This window comes from Chenopodium album, chromosome 27 (genome assembly GCF_948465745.1).
Source record: "Chenopodium album chromosome 27, dcCheAlbu1.1, whole genome shotgun sequence".
Taxonomy (NCBI): Eukaryota; Viridiplantae; Streptophyta; class Magnoliopsida; order Caryophyllales; family Amaranthaceae; genus Chenopodium; species Chenopodium album.
Genome location: NC_137860.1, coordinates 17,789,439 through 17,813,551, shown reverse-complemented (window position 1 = coordinate 17,813,551; position 24,113 = coordinate 17,789,439). Strand labels below are relative to the sequence as shown.

The 24,113-nt window shown below is 36.2% G+C and overlaps 1 protein-coding gene across 1 annotated transcript; it reads right to left on the bottom strand.

The window, feature by feature from the left end:
- Positions 1-968: 968 nt before the first annotated feature.
- Positions 969-23,732, bottom strand: LOC145621314 (switch 2-like). The gene is made up of 9 exons (XM_081676053.1): positions 23,135-23,732; positions 19,095-19,201; positions 15,788-16,706; positions 10,011-10,258; positions 8,129-8,255; positions 7,773-8,048; positions 7,413-7,671; positions 2,381-2,747; positions 969-1,346 (listed from the first exon to the last, which is right to left on the bottom strand). The coding sequence occupies exons 1-8, from the start codon at positions 23,702-23,704 to the stop codon at positions 2,425-2,427; spliced, it is 2,829 nt and encodes a 942-aa protein (XP_081532179.1). The 5' UTR covers positions 23,705-23,732; the 3' UTR covers positions 969-1,346; positions 2,381-2,424.
- Between the last annotated feature and the right edge of the window lie 381 nt (positions 23,733-24,113).

Genomic DNA, 24,113 nt, shown 5'->3' with positions numbered 1-24,113 from the left:
CCGGTTCTGAATCATGCATAAAAGTGTGTTTTTAAATCCTTCATGTTCATTCGGTTTCAAATATGTTTCCATCAAAATTATGCATTGTTCCGAGCCAGTGCATGAGCAGCACCCAAATACCTCTCACCACACCAATTCGAATATGAGTGCCAATTTCCCTTATTGGGAATTTTCCGTTCATCTTCTATTATATCAATGACCACTGACTTCTGAAAATAATGTTGTTATCACCAATTAAAAAACTCTTCTAGAAAAATAGTGCTAGGAGTAGGAACAAATGCACTCTACAACAAAGCTTAACATTAAAGCATTAACTTTCAGACATCATACAAATAATATACGAAACCAACAGAAGGCGATGGCAATTTAATCCGAGTTCGATTCGAATCCAATCTGATCCGAATCTGTTTAAAATTAGTATCCGAATCCGAATCCGATAATATAGATCCGAATCCGGATAGGAGGCGGATTGGACTTGGACCCTACGCAAAGTCCGACGAAGTCCGATCCAAGTCCGAATCCGAGAGTATGAGCATATACTTTATAACTTGGGACAATTGGTTGCTTGTTTTTTAGCAAAATTTGTTATGTAACTTAATTCATAAATTTAAACATGTTATGTTTATATTTTGCTTGGTATGACAATACAAGCAATTATAGGTATATACTACCTCTGGTCCAATTTACTCGCAACAAAAGAATATTTTATGTCTCACAAATAATACCCCTTTGTTGCGAGTAAATTGGACCGGAGGTAGTATATGACATTACAAAGAAAATAAAATTTATAAAAATAAAAAATAAAAAAAAATATTCGGAATATTTCGGAGGTCCATATAAACGAACCGGATTCAGATCCGAAATCACGAGTCGGACCGGATTCGGACTTAGATTTTTCGCATTTGGACTCGAATTCAGATCCGAGTCCAGGGTCAATTTACTAAACGGATCAGATTCGGATTTAGCCACATCCAACCCGAATCCGATCCGTTGCCCTAAGAAACCATCAATCTACAAGAAAATAAATCAAATTGATCAAGCTTTAATGATTACCATAAGCTTTGGAGGAATCGTCTTCACCAATATGTTTGTTTACAAATAGAGGCACAAGAAACTCAGTACAACCATACAATCTCACAAAAGTAGCAATCAATTTGGGGAACTAGCTTTAAATGAGAAGAAACATGATCACAAGACTTGACAATCTCAAAACAAAGAGTGAGATAATTGATGTTCTTAGGAACTTGGTAAGCTTTGTATAGCAGAAAAGCACTTCCAAGAGCTCCAAACATAGAGAGTATAATCCGCAACATTCTGCCAGTTCTCCCTCATGTCTCCACCACCACCTGCAAACAATTTCACAAACAGTTGGTCGGAATGCCTATGATACATAACGTAAGGTTGCCTGCCATTACTACAAGTATGTAGACCTAATTATTAGGTAGCATAGCCTAATAATTATAAGGCCAGAGCCAAGTATAAAGAGCTCTTAACGGAGAGGGCCTCTAATAGACAAAGCCTTTATAGGTAGGGTCAATATAGAGCTAAAATGTTTATCCAATTTAATAGATAAAGAAAATAGATTTTGTAAAAAAATTGACATAGATAATTTCGTATTCATATATACTTAATAATGACTTTATCTAATATTTATTTTAATTGATAGTTTGTTGCCCTGCCCATTATCGACTAGCTATTAGCCTGTAACACGCATTGGCCCGACCCTCTATTCGACCCTATAAAATCTGACCCACTTTGACACAATCCACAATCAACCCATGATAACCAGGTCTAATAAGGACCACACATAGCTACCATTTCCAGTACGCTTGCATCTAGGTGGCTATTGGTCTGCTTCTAGGTAGCCCAGAAGTCACGTAATCATTCCACAACACATATAATTAAGCATTAGAATTCTCTCCCATACTATTAAAGTCGATTTTTTTTTTTTTTTTTTTCACAAATAATTTTCACCTAAATCAACCGTAATGTATCACCACGTACCATTAGTGATTGAGGAGAATTTTTTACTTTTGGTTGTTTCAGTTATTTAGGAATGGTTGTAAGTGTGAAACTAGGCTATCAAATATTCCAATAATAAATTGTCCATGAGTACGTAAGAAGATAATTCACGAGGATAATGATGGTCCACCCACATTTGCTCTACCCCAAATGGAACAAGCCTAGCTAAGTAGTGTGCGACAAAGTTGCCTTCCCGCTTAATATGAGACTACAACACCGAATTAAAGTGAACCACGCTTGTAAGTTATGTAAACCACATTGGTACTATTTAGATATCTAAAATTATAACAATCCTAACAGGCTACAGACATATTTGTATCAGCAATCTAGCTCCATATCTATACCACAGAATACTCACAATATTTACGCAGCTGTGCAGGTTGATTAGAGAAAAGAGTGACATTAAGCTGTGGATATCTTTTCCTTTCTTCTTCTCTTGTAGTCACGAAGCACTTCTTCTCGATCAAACGGAGCAGCAGATATCACCCACCTACTAAATTCAATTACTGTCATACCCATGAATTGCGCAACTAGACTAAACTGCCTCTTTTTACTTTCTCTGGATAAAAGCTTCTTATCTGACACACTACTCGGTTGTTTAACTCTAATAGGACGGATATGAAGATCCTTCAGATCAACAGTGGGAGCCGCTTGGTCTGTTTTACTGACTCTCGTCCCAGGTCCAAAGTTAACTATATCTTCATTGCGATGAGAATATAAGATACCTGCAAAGCAGATAAACTCATATTTAATTATTTGCATAGTAAATATAGAGTAAGCATCCAAGCATGGGCAAATGCCATGCAAATTTCCCAACCAAGATGGGTAAGACAACTAGAATACATCACCAAGGGTATGTTCAATATTTGCTGCAATGTGGAAGAAAGTAATATAAGAAAAATGGAATCTAATAATCCCACCTTTGGTAGGTCTTCCATAATCAATCCCACCTTTAAATTCCAGAAACAATCCCACCTTTGGAGGGATCTTCCATTAATGATCCCTTTAACTTACAACCTGTTGAATAGGTTTTTTTTTTTCCTTTTTTTTTTCTTGGTCTTTCTCCTCGGATCACCAGTCCACCACCATTACACCGCCCCTGCTCCCTCACTCACCGCCTGCTCACCATGTTCACAGCTCACCTAGCACCGACAACACGCTGCTACTCTCCTCCCACTTCACCACCAGCAGCAACCGCGCTACTACGGTAGCCAACAGCCCCATATGTCACTCAACTTTCTCACAACAGATTAGCGACAACAGCTCACAAGAAGCAGCCACAGCTCCAGCCCACTAACAACCGCTGGGCCTCCAATTCGAACAGCTACAACATCAATTCACACCCACAAATCAGCCTGAAAACTCCAACCCCAGCCCCTGAAACCCCGACCCATCCCTGAAAACTTAACCCCAGTCTCAAAAAACTCCACCCCAGCCCCGGAAAAACCCACCTACCCCTAAAAACTCCACCCCGAAAACACCCTGATAATTCCTAACACTCTTTCAGCTCTGACCTCGCTCCTTCTTCAACATAACCATTCTCTCTTTACATTTAGTTAATTTTTCTGAGTTTTGATTACTTGAATTGTTGTGTTGAGTTTTGTTGTTGAAATTGAATTTAGGTGATATTGAGATATCGAATTGTTTTGTTGATTTTTGTTGTTGAAATTGAATTTAGGGGATATTGAAGGAAACTGATCTTAATATTCTGTCATTCAGGCGTTAAGATTGGCAACGACGGTGATTTCAGGGCTGCTATTCGGATTTCAGGGGTTGGGTTCCCGCGACTTGGGGGTAGGTTGGGTTGCCAGGGAAAGCAAGGGCAGGGATGGGGAGGGGCATGCAGTCGCGGGGTTGGAGCTAGTGGCAGGGCTTGGGGGTTTTGGGTTTTTTTAAAATTATAATAATTATGTTTTTTTTATTATCATTAAAAATTAGAAATAACCTATTAAAATCCGACACATGTCTTATAACCTAAGAAAACCGGTTACCAAAACAATCCAACCGGTCAAGGATTGTTAGTGGAAGATCCCTACCAAAGGTGGGATTGTTTATGGAAGACCCACTAAAGGTGGGATTATTAGATTCCATTTTTCCTAATACATTTCCTTGAAACGTTGCACTATTTTTGAAACTTTTTTACATGGTAAATGTTACTCTCCGTTTCATAATGTTAGTCCCATTTAGAATCTTTTAACTTAAAAATTAGAGGGAATCTTCTAAATTTCTCTATATATATAACAACAAACATAGTCATATGAGATCTAGTTTTATTCGTCTCGATGAATCCTTTATTAATATTTAATTTTTATAATTTTTTTCTAGTGTGAGATTAAAGATATTTGCAATAAAAGATTTACATCGATATACGTAAATGGGACTAACATTATTAAACGGAGGGAGTAATGTTTTTGGAACAAGGAAAGTAAATATTTACTGACAATGCATCTTTTTTCTACAATGCCACTAATTCCACATCCATATTAGGCACACTTATTGTTTTGAGTGTAAAAAGTTACAATGACCACTGATATAAGTTTAATTATGTTTATATTATATCTTGTGCTGAAGATTGCAACATTTATGATCTTAGAAACTAAAATCACCAGATCCATGTTTAGAACACCGGAAGGTAATTTTTTCACAAGACGAAGAAACTAGGTGAGTCTTCAGAGGAAAACAAACATACCTGAAACCACTAAACTTGGCTACTCGTTTAATAACAGATACAGTAGTTGAATTTGTTGACCAAAAATTTAAGAATGCAAGTTTGCTGCCTTGATCACTCCAAAATTTTACTAAGTGGAAGCATTAACAACTATTCATAGTTGAATACATGGGTCTTCTCACATGTAGAGGTTCGAAATGACAGGGTTCATGTTCAAATTTTTAAGCCAAGTTAGTATTCTTAGTAATGCTTATTTTTCAAGGCAAATCACACATTCACATGGATCAAATAAGATTTAAAAGTAGAAGCAATAACAACTATCATTCATAAATAAATCCGGGAGTCTTTTAACTTATCTAGTAAAGGTTTAACAATGAGATTTGGTTTGTCCAAAGTTCAGTTAGATTATGGAGTTGTCCCGAGCTGCCCGAGGTTCGGCTTGGTCAAAGCTTGGTATAGGCTCAGATCAAGTGGGTTGGACTCGAACTTGAGTTTAGCTCGAGATCATAATGAGCCAAGCCTGAGCTATTCGGCTCGAAAGCTGGTAATAAAATCGAGTTTTTTGTATATTATTACTTGCTCCGTTTTTTATTAGACGCATCACTTTTGAAATTGCGGACTCCTAGGCAATTTTTGTAGTAGAGAAAGATAGAGATAAAAATTAAAGAGGACCCATGTGATATGAGAGAAAGAATTATTGACTAAAAGGGAAAGTGATTCATCTAAATTGAAATTTCCATACATAAAAAGTGATGCATCTAATATAAAATGGAAGAAGTAAATTTTTTTTGGAATATATCAATTAGTAACATAAACTTTGTTTCGTGATTAGAACCTTAGTTTTAAAAGGCGCAAGGTGCACCAAGGCGCAAATGGTCCTTGCAGCCTAGGCGCGAGGCGCAAGGCGAAGGCGCGCGCCTTTTGTATGCAAGGCGCATGTATTTATATATTAATTTCAAATTATATTTTACTTTGATTGTACTTGATACCAATTAAAAAGATTCATAATAAATTAAATAATGATATATGTAAATCTAAGGTAGTCTGAATTTGAAAAAATGTCCACCATTCTTCAATTTATAACTTAAACCTTAGTTATTTTTCTTGAGGCACAAAGGCGCACCTTACCCAAGGCGCTTTGAGGCGCACAAGGCGCGAGCCTTACGTAGGTGTCTGAGCCTCGACTAGCTAAAGCCCACTTCCCAGGAGCAAGGCGCGCCTTTTAAAACCAAGATTAGAACTTAGGAACTAAATAAATTTTCAAATTTGTAGTTTGTGTTCTCGCTGAGTGTTGGAGCTTTCGTTCATGGTTTTTTATTGTTTATGTAGAAGAACCAACAAAAAGAGAAAGAAAATAGTACCACATTGAAAGATAGGAGAAAGTGACAGAATATATAGGAGTTCCAAAAGAAAAAATTGATGGTCTTTGAAACAATGGCTATGGGCACCATTTAGGCTTTGCTGAATTTAGGCTCGACAAACCTTCAGGAGCCGAGCTTACATTTAAGAGTAATTTTTCCAAGTCCGACAAGCTTCGAGCTCGAGCTGAGCCTATGGCTCGGTCTTGGTTCGACGCCCCTACTTATAGTGATAGTTTATTTACCTAGAATCGTGAGCAGAGGTTCGACGGAGTCTCTGGCTAGGTTTTTTATTCTCAATGGATAACCAGTTAATAAAACTTGCAAGAATCTCACCCTCATATTCTTGTGTTTAAAGTCCACTCTCCTATTTCCGATTTCATCAAGACAAACTTTGGTTCCCAGCTTCTTACCAAAGCTCATGGGGCTTATGATAAATGGTGTCTCCAGGTGGGTAAAATGGCAAATACCCTAGAGATCAAGACTTGAATTCTTTTTTTGGGTGTGGGGCGATAAAGAGGATCAATTCAGCCATCAAGAATTTTGAGAGCAAACTAATTTGGGCTCAGTAGAGGAATCCTAGTATTGTGAGGGTAGTGAAGCCAAGACCTGAGGCATAGACTGGTCTTTGGAGCCAAAGAAGAGGAGGAGGTTAAGGCTGTGGTTAGGGGCTTAAGGCTGTGGACTTTGCAGTTGAGGAGGTTCTCATACCCTACACAATCACGCTCATAATCTACTTCTGATCATGATATTTCTGCTTTCATTACAGTCAATTTTTATTGAAACTGCATCTGACAACGAAAAAAATAGGTAAAAGAATGGTTCACCAAACACTGAAGTAACAAGCATCAATGTGAGAGGCGAGGCCATTGAAAGGGAAGTTATGTAGAATAGCTTCTTCTAGTTGACAGCTGCTCCAGATTTATACACTTCTTTCTTAATTAGAGCAGGGGGAAGAATCTAGCAACAATGTGTTATTCAAAAAAGACAGTTAGCCTCTCATATATGGATGGAAGGGGAGAAAAGCTTTTGTGCACCGTATGCTTTGGAGAATTTTAGAGGAAAATATATGTAGAAAGAAATCTTTTACAAAAGGTACTTTCATGACTTCCATTAGCCAATTTTTGAAAGAAAGGCAGCTTGCGGAAGATAGTATTTCCTACCTCTATAGATTTTTTTACAGTAGTTTTCTGGTTTTCAATCAGACACAAGAAGATCATTTTAAAATTGGGTGGGTAGCCATTATATTAAATTTACCAAACCTGAGACTAAAATTTGTTTCAATAGGGATTAGAGATGACTGATAGTATGTATCTAACATTATCTATGGAATAAATTTACAAAAATTGTAAAAGAAGACTTACCCAATTCTGCAAGCAGTGGCTTTGCTGTAGTGTTTTCTGAGATACCTGGTTTTTTCACCCTATATTCTGATAGAGATGATTCACCTGCTTCTGTCGGTTGGATAAAATGCTCACCTAGATTGTTCACACTCTCTTGAACCATAGTTTTGTGTCTATGCTTTTCATGCTCCTCAATGATCTCACTGGTGAATAACTTGTCAGAAAGATCTCGAAAGAGATTACTTATTCCAAACAGCTCACCTTGAAATTGTTTGTGGTCCTGAAGGAAAAAGCAATAAACCAATTGAGCTTTCAGCTAGAGAGAGGTTAGAACTAAAGAAGATTCTGTACAACTACAAGTTAATGTGAATCTTGTTCCACCTGAACACCTTCAAAATACCGCTTTTCCATCTTTCCAGAAACAGCAATGTTTGATAACTGCTGTTTGTATACTTGGCGAGTATACACAAGTTCCTCAAGAGAACCAGCAGCGATAAGGCGGAAAACAACAACATGCCTCTTCTGGCCCAAACGAAATGATCTGTCTTGGGCCTGCAGGTCATGTGATGGATTCCAATTAGGATCAAATATCACTACTCGGTTAGCGCTAACTAGATTAAGCCCAAGTCCACCAGCTCGAGTAGACACAAGGAACACCTGCAAGGATATTTAGCAGATTAATATCACTCAACAATAACTAGCTCTTGCAGGGTAGAATTTTCAATTCATACTATTACCTGCTTGCTTGGACTTGAGTTGAAATCATTGACAAGAGACTGGCGCAGCCCAGTCGGTGTAGAGCCATCAAGTCTTAAAAAGCAATAACCTTTCCGCGTAAGAAACTTTTCCAAGATATCTAGCATCCTGCCAATTTGATAAAATGTAAGAACAGAACACACACCGCATTAAATATAAATCACTTTATTCTTCTGACTTTAGCGTATCACGATTCCAGCAACAAAAACCATATCAGTAGCGTCTCATGACTCTCATCCAATAAAATCCCACTGTGAGCTAGGTCTATTCAAGCAACTTTAACATCACCAGTCAATAAGGACATAATAAGGTTAGGTAACACAATATTAATTATCACAGAAAGCAATACAAATTAATCATAAACATTCATGTCTTCCATATGTTACTAAATACGTAGTACACTCCAATACGCAGAACTAGTATGATTTGTAAAGTGCTAGGTGGGAGAATTGTAATATGTTTGAAGTTTTTTTGTAATACGATTATTTAGGGTCATAATACAATATGAATAATACACCCTAATAAATATAATTTTTTAATATATACATATAAATAAATTTAGGAGAATTGGTATGAAACGCTTAGATCTGGAGTTCATTGAGGATTGGAGGTAAATATTAGGTAGCCCTGAAAAAAATAATAATAATAATAATAATAATAAAACTAAAAAAAATAAAATAAAATGAATATAAATAAATATAAAAAAAACCTAAAGAAGGAACCCCCCTTCCTCACAAAAAAGCCCCTATGGTGTTGGAGTAATGGAGACAAATAAACAAACCTCGCTGTTGCTCTATTCTTACTCCACCGCCCGTCCTCATTAAATCCTATATCTCTGATTGTGGTATTAATAAACAAAAATATTGCGTATTGGAACAAATGTATTAATACGGAACTGGGGAGGGGAGTATTAGGTAACCCTTCATATACAATTCGAATTATATAGAATCATTTCGTACTGTTTTTTTCAAGACCTATCATGAAACAAAATCATTTCTCATCAACCTTTTATCATAAAATGATGGATTTTTTGTGAACCACTACCATTTACTTTGCACTTTTTGAAAACAACTACCATTTAATTTTTGTAAAAAAACAACTACCATTATTTGAAATTTGTTTGAGTACCACTACCATTTAACGGTAATTGTTAAAAACCGTCTTGTAGAGCCCACCTTAATCAAACCCTAACCACCTACCACTCCCCAACTAGTCCACCACCACCAGTCCACCATCACTGACCCCAAAAGACCACCAACTCAACCAGCAATTAGTTGTAAACCAAAACCTATCCAACCACCACTCCTTGACGTACTTCCATTCTCTATCCACCCCACAGCTTCAACTCTTTTTTCACCTCAACGCCCACTCAGACCCACATAATCATAATCAGGTGGGGGAGTGGTGGGTGGCTACTAGCAGAGTAGTGCATGGGATGGTTTCGATTCGGGTAGGGGATTGGTGGGTGGTTGGGGTTTGGTTTGGGTGGGAAGTAGTGGGTGGTTAAAGTTCAAGTGGTCCCTACAATATGAATTTTTTTTTTTTAACAATTACTGTTAAATGGTAGTGGGACTCAAAACAAATTTTCAAATAATGGTAGTTGTTTAAAAAAAAAAAAAAAAAAAATTCTTAAATGATAGTTGTTTTCTAAAAGTGGAAAGTAAATGGTAGTAGTTCACAAATTATAATCCATGGAAATACAACAAAATACCAAGGTAACCTAAGAGCACTCCCAGTTAGTAAAAAGGCAGAATTAAACCCAAAGAGACTCCAAGGATCAAAATTGTGATGCATCTGATTAAAAAATTTAGCAACACAATAACAAATGACAAGCAAGATATTGAGCAAGATATTAGATCCAACCTAACAGAATGACTGAACAAAAGAACTTTGTCACCATGTGAAAGCCAAGAAGCCATTAATCTTTCAAGGACTCTCATTTTCCCACAATTCTTGGCCTCACTAAGGCCCATAAAGCTTTCGTTTTGAGCGCTTCCACCTACCAAATCAATATCAATACCATAAACTTCTTTAGCCAAATCAGCATCTTTCTTTTGTTTGTCCAGGTCATCTTTTGGGTTTGGTTTGATAAGCTCGAGATGATTGCTAATCTGTCATATAATTCACAAAAAACTTCAGAATCAATTACAAGTGAGCAACCAAAATATTCTAGGTGATTTGGTTGTCAAACATCAAGATGAAAAATTACTAATTTGCAGAGGTTATTATGTATAAACAAATTTTGAAACTGCTAAACTGCTAGGAACTGACATAATTTTTCAGCTTAACAATGACGGCAAATAAGAAGTAAATTGATGATTGCATGAAGACGAAAATTAAAGAAAAAACAAATAAATAATTCCACTTTCGAGAGGTGGATTATCTCCCAGGTATGAGCTTTCGAGAGGCTCACTCTCTCCCAATAACAACCCACAAAATATTCAACACATCCTTATTCCTCCTAATGAGGCCTATTTATAGAAAATCTTTCCTAACCAACCTCTAACTTATTCCCCAAGTCACTACTAATAGACTATGACTAAAATGCCCTTCCCCCAAATATTGGCTCCTTGCATTACCCACCGCACAAACATTCACCTTGTCCTCAAGGTGGATTATAATCGGAACTCAACACTCGACCTTGGCAACAATTTTCGACCTCGGCGATAGTGACTGAGAGTGGGCTGCAAGCCTGCAATGATCTCTAAACATTGACGAAGTACAAGACTGGCTTTTACGAGTTGAAGAGTTGGGCTGTATACGAAGTGGAGTGATACTGATGAGGTGAAAGGCTGGAAAATGGTAAATGATAGATTGGGCTATGAGTGTTGGAGAAGAAACTTTGGGCCTTAAGTCAATAAGCCCATATTTGTGCCTTTCTTTCTTGTGAGTAAAAAGGGGTGTTTAAGTAAGCAGGTCCAATAAATCTTATAATCCCATTATTTTTACTTGGGTACGTGTGCTGGCATTTTATCATTTTTGTAGCACGTGACCATGGCTGATTTAATTCCATTGTAATTGCTTTAAGTGGTATTACCATAATACCCTTACTAGCATATTCCATTTCCGACTTACTCTCAAAGCCAACAAGAGACCCACTAAAGCTTCTCTCATACTCCTCTCTTTCTAAACTGTTCTGGAACCACCAAGCAGCAACAGTTTAAGTTTTCCTCCCTTTGTTCCGCTGCTCACCAAGCCACCAGAGAAATCACCATTCCTCACCCCACTACTCAAGTCAAAGTTCATAATTTCTGAGCCCCTTGTCCACGCTCACCGTACCAACAAACTAGACCACCCCCAGTCTTGCCGGTGTAAAAACCCGGGCCATTTGCTAACCCACTGCCATCAGCCCCTCCCCTTCTTGAAACAATCTCCTAAGATCCACTCATACTACCACACCTAGTGAACTCACTTATCACCGGCACTTGATTTCCGGACCAGTGAACAGATCAGTGAACTCACTTATCACCATACTGTTTTAATACCATTTGCTAGGAACGGACATAATTTTTCAGCTTAACAATGGCGGCAAATAAGCAAATTGATGATTGTAGTATGAAGATGAAAATTACAGGGAAAACAAATGATAATTCCACTTTCGAGAGGTAATTCTCTCCCATCTGAGCTTTCAAGAAGCTCACTATCTCCCAATAACAACCCTCACCATATTCAACATGTCCTTATTCCTCCTAATGAGGCCTATTTATATTTATCTCTCCTAACCAACTTCTAACTTATTCCCCAAATCTCTACTAATAGACTATGACTAACATGCCCTTCTCCCAAACATTGATTCCTTGCATAAACTGATCACGTACTTAGAGCTTTTAAGAACATTAAGAATGAAGATTTGAAGTGATAATGGTTAGCATACTGCAGGCAATGCCGTATAAATAAGCAATCAATATCGAATTCTTAGCATCTGGTAGCCTGCCTGGTAATAGTAAAACATTAAGGTGGTATATGGCTTGGAGTGCTGGCTGTGTTGCTTCTACTTAGTTTGAAAATGTAATGTATTGAATGAACAAGAGAAGTAACTCCACATAAAGACTTAATACTTTAATGTCATTGATATGGAGGATGTAGTTTATTAACGACAATCTTCATGATCCAATGTAGTACTAACTCCGTTTTTCCAAAGTCTTACTTTCTGTTTTTCTAAATTCTACTCACTTTTACTTTATTCATTTTATGACAACTTTTTATTCACTTTTTAACATCCACAACCCCACTTTGTGGAGCCCAATTTTGTTTAATAAATCTCTTACTATATATCTCTCTCCTCTTTTATACAAAATTACCCACATGCATGGTCTCCAATTTTAATTTTCCTTGTTTTGCATAGCTACAGTAACCAAGTAAGATTCAACAAAACGGAGATAGTATAAAGTTATAAGATAATTGCACCCTAGCATCTTAGCTAAACATTTCTGATTACTCTCCGCATAACCATATATTAACACTAATAGGCATCTACTTTTGAAAAACCATACAGAATCTTTGAATTTTTCCCTTTTTAAATTCATTAATCAAGCAATGAAAAATACAAAGCAAACACTTCAGCAGCATTCCAAATTTTAAATAACAGTGCTTCCTTATGATTTCAACTTCATTTAGCCAAAAATCCACTTGTACATATATCTCAGTAAAGTTGCCAATTTTGTGTGACTCCAATACTTCCAAATTCCAATATTTTACATCTGATCCTTGGATAAATTCAAGCCTTCTCTTGAAAATAAATGATAAGACCAATTAGAAACAAGCTATAAGTCACAAGAACCCTAAGAAATTTTATATTAGTAGCTAGGCTGGAGTTTCATCAAAAGCAATACATCTGATGAGTAGTCTACACTTGAAAAATCACATCAAATATAACTTTTATGGGTACCTGGGTTTGGAGGCGCATTAGCTAAGATACTTCTCTAGACCACCAAAGTTTTTGACAAAGAAAAAGAATCCTTAATAACTGTAATCTACTGGAGAAAGGCATTAGATAAGAAAAAGGAAAAGCTGAGGCATGTACTTCTGGTTTGAATGTTAGTGATTTATGCAAAAGTACATATGAAGTAATCAGTCTAAAGCCCCACTAATCCCGGCATCAAACTTACTAAACCTATTGATACAGCATTGAAACTTAGAGATAGTAATAAAGCTAGTCCGCTAGGACTGTACAAATCATACAAAAGACTCCAATGTCTAGACATGATGTATATTACAAACCCTAGAATTGGCTATCATAACTTGGAGTAGGATTTACAAAGCATAAATGACATGAGGTCTAAACATGCATATTATGGGCATAGTTTGATACTGGTCCTGAGAAAATACATGAATGATTCAATAAATACAAACGTAGACACATTATACGTAAAATATACTTAAAAAAGATAAAAAAAAAAATAAAAAAATATATGAACGTACATTATAATAGATATTGTTAAAACAGAATACAGGTATTGCACAATGAAATTTTAGGTGTAATGATAAAATATGGAAGAGATCAGGACGCAAACTATTAATAATAACATATTAATCAAAGACCAAGAGCGCAGGACAAGAATATGCAAAGGAACACAATGTGCATCCTAGCCCCAGACCCATAATACAAGCACAAGCACTGTTGCTATAGTTAACCGCGACCACTAAAGAGTCACTTATAGTAGGAATTCCCGTATAAAGGTTTACTGAATTGCATTTTACTGTATGATATGATAATAAAGAAGCTAGAGGACAATCATATTGTAAAAGGTTTACGAAGGTAAAAATGGATTTGAAGCTTTGGTAGTTGAGCAATCGCTATGTGAATGGAAGTGAAAGTGGTTGATAATACGAAAATAAGACAGGTAAAAGGGGATGAGTCTTATTCAAGCTAAGTGAGGTATAACTAAAGTTCCAATGGACAATCAATAATTTGTAGTTGAAACCAAGAAATACGATAATTTAGTCTATCATTGAAAAGGAGAACATGAGATCTTGGTAGTGGCGAATCCAGGAATTGTTAAACAAAATTGTTAAAATAATTTAGAAAAGGTCCATTAAAATAGTACTCCTCATTGGATATGGTTCGTGGACGAACACTTACATACGAGTGTTAATAAGAAAGATAAAATTACAATAGTTAAGGAGATTGAAAAAAGAATCATTCTTGCACTCCAAAATATGAATGACCATGGGAAATCAGCAACAGGTAAGGGGTGAAAAATTCAGAGATATAAACAGAGGGGGGAAAAATTGGACAGATGGATTAAATCACGACCTGAGTGAGTACAGCAGGCACTTGCACACAGCATCTCAACTACACAACCATCCCCTTTCAATTAACAAAATATGCACACAATTCCTTATGTGTGTTTTTTATACTTGTAAAAAAATAAATAAAAATAAAAAATCTGGTGGTTATTTTTTCCATCATTGATTCAGTTCAATCCACCGCTGGATCTTGGGGGAACTAATTTGTTAGCAACAAGCAGAAAGTTTAACTCTTGGCAGTTGGAAGGTACAAGTTAATGAAAGTTCAAAGTTTAGTAACAGTGTGGTCAATTATGCCCTGGAAGAATCTTATGAGCAAGCCCTCGATCTCCTTCACTTTTGACTTAGTATCCTACCAAATACGAAGAGAGCTAAATACTTGGCAAGTCGTACATAGATAGTGAGCAGTCCCTTTCTTAAACTAAACCAAACTGAACTTCAAATCTTCACCCTAGCACGAGAGAGAGAGAGAGAGAGAGAGAGAGAGAGAGAGAGAGAGAGAAAGAAAAGAAGGAAAAAAAAAAAGAAAAAAGAAAAGAAAAGGAGAGAGAAAGGACACTTGACTGAAAGATAGGGAAGGATAGACATACATCAAGCACTATAAAGAACATTTGTCACTGCAAAAGATCACTACAGCACCAACAGCTAAGACATCTCATCTAAATGGCTAACCAAATTAGGGCAATCCCCACCCCCCTAGATGATAGTCTGATACACTGAACTAAATATTTTACTTCGTTCTTTTTATGGCATGCCTGACAAATGACGGGAGAAATAGTTAGTGCCTTAGTGGGAAATGTTTTACATAATTAAAGGATAATCATTCCTGTCCTTGAAGTTTGGCATTATTCCTAGGGTTAAAATCTCCCTTTAATCATCTTCAAGCCAGTTGCATGAAAACACTTGATTCCAAATAGTTAAATCACTGCAAATCCCACCACCTCCTTGCAGGAAATCAGAACTCTACAAAGAATGAGAAATTGTAAGGGGGAAAAGATTACACTGGTGGGGGGTGGGGGGCATGAGTAATTTTTACTTTCATATGAAGGGGAATATATTACCCCCCTAACACATTTATTTCAATTCCAGGCATTAAAAAATATAAAACATCAGATTTTTTACTCCCTTGTTTTTCCCACCTCCATTACTTACAATCCAGGCATGACCTTATAGTATGGTGCATATAAATTCAATAAAGATGATCATCTTTAGTTCCGATTCTTTTTAAAAATAAAAAACAGAGATAAATATGAAACGCCTAGATAAGAAACTCGTATGGACTCCAAACATGGCACAAAATAGATAGGAGTGAACGAGACTTATATTCATAATTCTTTTTAAATGACCAAGCAAGCCCATGGAAGCATTGAAAGAGGAAATCAGAGACTAACCTGCTGAAGCTTGAGAATACAGGGAAGAATGAGGCAATTGGGACACCAGTTACAGCCATCAGGGCTATCTTTATGAAGATATCTCCAAATGATTCCATCAGGTATTATCCTATTGTGACATTCCCCTTGAGTAAGTGGGCTCCCACATGAGCAAGGAAGGTCCTTGTTCATAAGACATCGAATCTCTGGTTGCTGCAACATCCTCTTGTAAGCTCTTTTCTGCAATGCACTCATTTCACAAAAGACAATATTATCTTCTTTTCCCAACATAAGATTTCCAATAGTCTCCTCCTTTGTTCTCCTTAATAAGTAGTTATTAAGCAGCGAAACAAGATGCTGCCTACGCTCTTCAGCAACTTGAACAAACTTATCATGAGCACTAGACCTCTGTCCAAGTTTAAGAGGTTCATCATAAAAATCACGGAAATGCTCACGAGTTCCCAAAGACCCAGGTGAGACCCAATCAAATAAATTGAAAAGCTCCATGATTTTATTCTGCATCACTGTCCCCGTCAGACCATACCTTCTCTTAGTTTTAATACCGAGACAAGCAGTGTATAGTTTTGACTTCTCATTTTTCAGCCGATGTGCCTCATCAACAATTACAATATCCCACATAACCTCTGAGATAGTATTTCCATAGATCCTAAAGGTATCAAAACTTGTTATCAATATTTCAAGTTCCTGAGCCGCTGCTTTATCAAGAATTAAGTCACGATTTGGACCATGGCATATAGCAACATGGAAATTAGCCCAATTGGAGAATTCACTCTCCCAATTTTGTAAAACTGATGCTGGACCAATAACCAATACAGGACTTTTCTGATTTCTTTCTGCAGCTGGAGGGTTGACAGAATCTCCATCTTTTCCATACACAGCAGCCAAAAATGCAATTGTTTGAATAGTCTTTCCCAATCCCCTAATTCATAACAAAATAATCAAACGGAAAGCAATATAAGTCATTAATGCAACAAAATTCTCAGCACCAGAAATCTAGTTTTGGGAGAAAGGTATAAAGCAAAATAAATAATAAAACAAGATATTTTTGTTTAAATATCAATTATTAGCATTAACCTTGATAATGTTTAGCTTGGTAGGTCAAACTTATAATAATTTACCCAAAGATTCCCAGCAAAGCTTCACATAGATCATTTGTACTCATTTTAAGGCATATAAGTAGAAAAATCTCATCATATAAGATCAATAGATCTACACCTTAGCAGCAATTCACATACAGTCTGTGTTTCTCATCAGCATTTCAATTGCTGAAACTGTGAGCATCAATATCTTCAATTGATCATATTTCAGACAAGGTCTGTCAATCAGCACCAAGCTCACGAGACATCTAACTAATCCAGTACACAGGGCATTTAATAACACACATGATAATTATTACTTGGCAGGCCAAACTTCTTATATTTTACCCAAAGATACCCAGCAAAACTTCCCATGGATCAGGTGTACTAATTTTAAGGCGTATAAGTTGAAAATTCTCAGCATATAAGACCAGTAGATCCACACCTTAGCAAAAACTCACATACAGTCCGTGTTTCTCACCAGTGTTTCATTTGCTCAAACTGTGAGCATCAATATCTTCAATTGATCACATTTCAGATATGGTCTGTCAACATTCAGAACAAAGCTCACGAGACATCTAACTAATCCAGTACACAGGACATTTAATAACACACATGAAAATTATTGAATGGGACTAACAACCTTAGCTGTTTGGTTGAGGGGAGGGGGGATTCAATTAAGGGAAAATTAAAACACCCCTATTCTCCATAGCAATTGTTTGGTGGCCCTTTAACCTTTTACCTTTCTGGGTTCCAAGGAAATCGTCTAAGCTAATTCCAACTCCAACTGGGACATAAGGAATCCCCTCGTTCCTTTAACAGCTACACTTTCCTTCACAACTCTCCATAACCACATGTATGTGTGCTTCTATATCCGGCAACTAACTCTTCCTCACCAGCTCCAGCAACAATTATTGCCGCCATATGCCCATATCCACTGTCTCAACCACAACCTCTGGCCCACCACCACCAATGTAGCTCATAACCACCTGACAATCCTTTCACACCTTGATATTAACACTATTGCCACTTTGCCAGACAACAACCTCCACATCAACCACAAACATAACTCATGACAAACTCTCCATCTTCTCCTAACCACCCAAAACTTCCTTTACGTTCTCTCTTTTGCTATAATACATGCAAATAAATTTCCCTTCCTTCAAAAAAAATTGTAAATAAATTTCCCTATTCTACTTTTATACTCTATCATGGTCTAACCTAAGCAACCCTCTTCCACCACTAAAATCTCTCACCCATGCAATACACCATCTCAAAGAAACTTAATAATGTACCTTTTTGTATGATCAATTACAGTTTTATAATGTCAATTTTGAAAATGAAAACTTCATATCTGAACTTTTCAATTTTCAGTTTGACCCTTTAAGCGTCAAATTTAGCCTTTCATGATAATGAATCCTCTAAAAAAAGAAGCGAGTGAATGGGTGACAGCTGAAATGGAGGGCGGAGACGAGGGCAACAAGGGGGGCGGTGGTAGCAACAGAAAATGAGTGGTAGAAGTCAAGGAGAGAGATTGTGGTGGAGATTGGTGAGGGATAAAGGTTAAACAACAAAACAGTTTTTTACACATAAAAAATAAAAAAATAAAAAAAATAAAAAAAAAAAAAAAGTTCTTTTCCTTTCCTTTTCCTCTGAATCACTTTCTTGATTGCATTCCCTTTGCCCCGTGCTAACAAAATGCCTTCTAAGGGAACAGTCTGGGTTATATATCATTTCTAAAACTAATTTTACCTTTAGCTTCATTCGTACTTAAAGTATCCGCCTCCAACAACAAAAACAGAGGATTACATGATGATCAACATCACATCTATCCGCGCGAGTAACCACAAATAGATCTTTCTTCATAACATGACAAAATTAAAGAAACATCTAGATAAACCTAGATAAAACCAACATGGTACAACAATACTACAAACAAACAAGTTAACAATGGAAGCATTGTAATAAGATTTACACAATATAGAAGACATTGCTACCCACAAAAAATTAGACCATGCCATTGACTAAGAGAGAGGTTAAGGCTCACTTGGTCTTAGACCAACTAATATACCATTGCTAAAGCTCACTTTGTCTAACACCAAATATTTAAAAGGTTCCCCAACATAACTTGGGAATCATTTGGAACATAAGCTGACAACTAATCGGCAATATTTTCCAACTTATCAAATTACAAATAACAATTAATAAAATACACTATTATAGGCACTCACATGTCATCTCCAAGGATCCCTCCATGGTTATTCTTGTACAACTGGTACAAAAATTTAACACCCTCCCTTTGGTGCTCCAAAAGCCTGCAATTGATGGATGCAGGGACCTGTAAAATAATATCCTTTTTAAGATTTAAATCAGATAAACTATCTTATTTAGAAGTAAATGAAATATGTACATCTTGGTTTTGAAGACAAAACATCATCTGTACAACAACCTTGTACATAAATAGATGAACTTTTGTCGTAAAAAGACAAATCAATTGCTGTACAGCTTATTATTAAACAAAAAGACAAATTTGCTAATTACAACTGGTAAAAGTATCCATTTTGCGAGTTACAACCATCACTTTTTTTTTCTTTTCTTTATTTTTATTTTATTTTTTTTTTTTAATTTTTTTTTTTTTTTGCAAATTACAACCAAAAAATGACCAAACATTTTAAACTACAACTAAAATCCGAGTTTTGGCCACTTTTAACGGAATGTGACGTCATTAATCATTTATTGATATAAGAGATAACCCCGAGCCAATATTAGGCTGGGATCATTTATTGATATAATGATGTCATATTATGGTAAAAATAGCTGAAAATCGGATTTTTGTTCTAGTTTAAAATGTTTAAGATTTTTTTGGTTGTAATTTGCAAAAATTAAAAGTGATGGTTGTAACCTACAAAATGGGTAATTTTACCGGTAGTAATTGACAAATTTTCCTAATAAAAATCACCATTAACTAAATTGATTATGCTAATTCACTCTCCATTCATTCAAGCCACCCAAATAGGGTTAGGACTGTGTATAATTCGTATAAGGCTGTATTAATTTAATGATGTTCTTAGCTCACAAGAATCATGAGTTTCATGACCTACTCATCAAGAAGTGCAAGAGTACATGTCAATAAATATTTAAGTTTTTATTTAACAACTTTACATATTAATATAAGGTGTATTTGAAAGAGATCAAAAGCCATAATTGAAAATAGAAGGCAAGCATAATGAGAGACTTAACAAGTTTATTCAAGATTCTTGAATAATGATGAGAAAATGCTAATTAAGTTACTCTCTACAGTTGTCATGGCTCCTAGATTATATTCTAGTTCTTGATTTGGTTGCCATTTTAGATATACTGATTTTTTTTTATTTCAAGTTAAGCTATTACGGCGCTATACTTTATCTTTAATTTTTTTTCCGATTTGAAAGTGAATTGATGCACCCTTATAGGGCCTAAAGATTTTCATGCAAAGACTAGTTAAGACACTGAACATGAATTACATGAGGTGATTTTTATTAACTCACTCCTTGCTGGTGTTCTCTTCTTCTATCGTAAACTCATCTAAGTCACTTGTTGCCACTCATCTTGCGAAATATATCTTCAAAGAGAACCCAAAACATCATATTAAATTATGAAGGTCAAAAGGTGACCTAAAAAGCAAAGATTGTCTGGATAAAGCTCCTTCCCATTATATACAGTATCCCATATTCCATCTCTTAGAACTAAGCACGCATTCTTAGCCAACTCAAAAGAACAATATGAATTATTTGATGATAAGAACAGATATATTTTGTGGAAAAGAAATCGTGTATCACTGATTCACAGCATTGCAATGCAAATAGGTTATGTTATACTGCCTCCGTTATTAAATACTTGCTCCACTTTCCTTTTCCGGCCGTTTTTAAATACTTGCTCCATTTCCTTATTTGGAAAGCTTTTACACTATTTAATTAATTTCTCTCACCTAGTGGACCCACCATGTATCATAGATTATTAATTTCATATTCTCTTCTCCAATTCTCTCCACTACTTTTGCTTTTTACAATTTTTTATTCTTTCACCTAGCCCACTACCTCCATATTTTATTACTTTCTCCAATTTCTCCTAAAACTCCGCGCATGGAGAAATGGAGCAAGTATTTAAAAACGGAGGGAGTATAAATATGTGGGTACACTATACTTTTGAGACTCAATACACCTTCTTGCATAGGCCTATAAACCTTCTACAGAAACCCTAACAAGGGGAGCAAGTGAGTCAAGTTGAACTTGAGAAAACCCTAGGTCTTTATAATTGCTAGGCTTAGTTTGCTTAGTTCAAATGTCATCAAGATTTGCATACACCATTTTTGCACTTATAGATTTGAAGACTTACAAAAAAAAAAGTATATTGAAATGGTCACTTAGTACTTTCTAATGAATTTCAAAACATAGATTGAAAAAAGAAAAGAAAAAAAAACACTGAAATTTACATTATTGCACTCATTGTCCAAAACAAAAAAACCAACGAATAATAAGAACAACACATGTCAGAATGAGCTAAGCCACCATAAGCACAACTCTTGCTCTTGAAGTCAAATTATAGGCAAGTTTGCTAATAATTGGCTAAGACAAATGTCACATTGTCAACCAAAAGCAAGCTCAAGTCAAGCCCTCTTAGTCTCTTACACTTCTGAACACAACATACCAAGAGAACTAGGCTTCATCTGAAGAATCTCGTCCTAGGAACATTAAACCCAAATTTGCTTACTAAACTAACCTACACATTATGCATGCAGTTGCTATTTTTAAGGTTTGCATAAAAGTTTTAACTTCTTACTTGGGAAGGTTTTTCTTATTTTAGGTTTAGGATATATTAATTAGGAAAAATATACTTTAATAATCAAAACTATGGGCGATTTACTTTAAATAATCCCAACTAAGGTTTAATATCTAATAATCTCAACTATGCTATGTGCTTACCTCCAGTAGTCCTAACCGGTCAACAGCAAATCAATGACCTGCTATAACAAGTTACCATGACACGTGTCAACACGTGATTGGTCCAAAATTTTAAAAAAAAATTAAAAAAACATAAAAACATTAAAAAAAATAATAATAAATATAAAAATAAATAAATAAATAAATAAAAAAAAAACCCTCCCCTTTGCTGGCAGCAACCCCACCGCCACCCATTACCACCATCGCTGGCAGTAACATCCTGACCCAGAACCCGACCACCCAGCCCCACCCCTGAACCACCTTTTGAAATCTCAACACCACCAACGCTCCACTCCGCATCTCCAACAACGAAACCACCAAATTACCGTTGCTGCTCTCCGACCACCAAACGCCCAACCACCATCACCAACATCAGCCCCTTAATCCCCTCACCACCAAATATACAGAAACCATAGTGTGCTTTTTCACCCTCCAAGGATCATCACCACCAAAGAAAAACAGTTATCATATTATAGGAATAAAACTTAGATATATTTCAAAGGACTAATGACATGTTGCCACAGATTTAAACTAGCCTGAAAAACCCCACCTAAGAGAGTTTGAGATTGATACCATAGCAATCTAATAAGGTAAATAATGAAGATTGTATGCAAAATTATCCTTTGGCATTGAGAAGTGAATATCTGATACAAAGCATTTAAAGAGAGATACACGATAGTTTTCTGCAGCAGATCCTACCAATTAAATGGTTAAGATTGAAGCAATGTTCAAGATTTATTTACAAATATTACTTTAGTTCCTAAAATTAATAACAAGAATTCATGTGATTAAACTGTCTAACAAATGCAACACAACTTTCACAAGAGTTCAATTTGCAGTGTATAATATTGATAAACTTCCTGATCCAAAACAAGATTCAGAATAAAAGTAACAAATTACAAACATTGACGAAAATGGTGAAACTATACTCTTCAAGGTAACAATAACAACTCAAATAACTTTGAGCACCAAGCCATCCCCAAGAGTTCGTCTCATTATTAGCATAATCATTGTTGTACATCAAAACACCAATGCAATTACCCACTTCATTAAATAAATAAATAAAACTTGCCACGTTTAACAATTTTTATCAACATTACATGAACCCCATTACAATAAATTAATAAACCCTAACCCTATTATAAGCAATTCGACATTTTAGGGAAAACAATTTGAGGGTCGACTTGAGTGATCAAGGGAATGAAAATCGATTTCATATTCAAATTTAGATACATACAAAATTCATCCTATTACCATTGTTTAAAACCGTAAATGTGTAACTGGAAAATCACCTGAATCACCGGAATTTCGCCAGCAGACGATAAAACAAGCGGCTCATACGGCCCGGTTTCACCCAACTGAAGAACATCCAATCTGGGTTTCCCAAACCCTCGTTTATCAATATCTTCCTCCTCCTCTTCATCATCACTGTCTTTAACATCAGAACTTCGCTTCTCTTGTATCAATGATAGTTTGTTAGGGCCTTTGCTGTGAAGTAGCTCCCGCTGCTGTTGTTGTTGGGGTGGATTGGTGCGCAATTTGAGGGGAGGAGAGAAAGGTTGTTGAAGGCGAAGGAGTTGCTGAGCAATGGATGTTTTGGGGGGGATTCTGCGGGTTTGGGAAGGGTTCACATTGGAATCAGAAATTGAAGAAGAAGAAGGGGGCTGAATTGCAGAGACGTTTGAGCAGCGCTTCAAGGTCTCTTTGAAAGTGCTAAGCGACATGGTATATACAATACAGTACAATTCAAATGGAGGATGTGAATTATGAATTGTGAAATGTGACTGTGTGCGCGCGCAACTGGAGCGATGGTAATTGCGAGGCCTTTTAGAAGGAGGTTCGTGATGTATGAATATTTGCATAACGAGGGGGGCAAACTCTTTGACAAATAGTGTCCCGTTTTGAACAAGCTTAACCAATTTTTTTCCGTCACTTTTCAATTTGCCTTTTGGTCGTTCGTTTACTGGACTAGGCAAACAGCAGCAGCCAACGAGCTCCTCTCTTTGCTTGTTTCTGTTCAACTCAGAGTAAGTCTCAGCATGAGAGTTTTCCTTCAAATCATCTCCTCAGTTCCCAATTGGGTCACAAAGCTAGGGTTTGTTTAATTGATCATTGAATTTTCGATGTCCTCTTTGATACGAAATTGGGGGAAGTTAGGGTTTGTGAAATCTTCTTTGCGAATTTCGGGTGTTGGAGTTGTTGATTCAAAGCCTATTTCCTTTACATTGTAAGTGGTGTTAAATCCTATTTTCGTATTTGGTCAATGCTGAA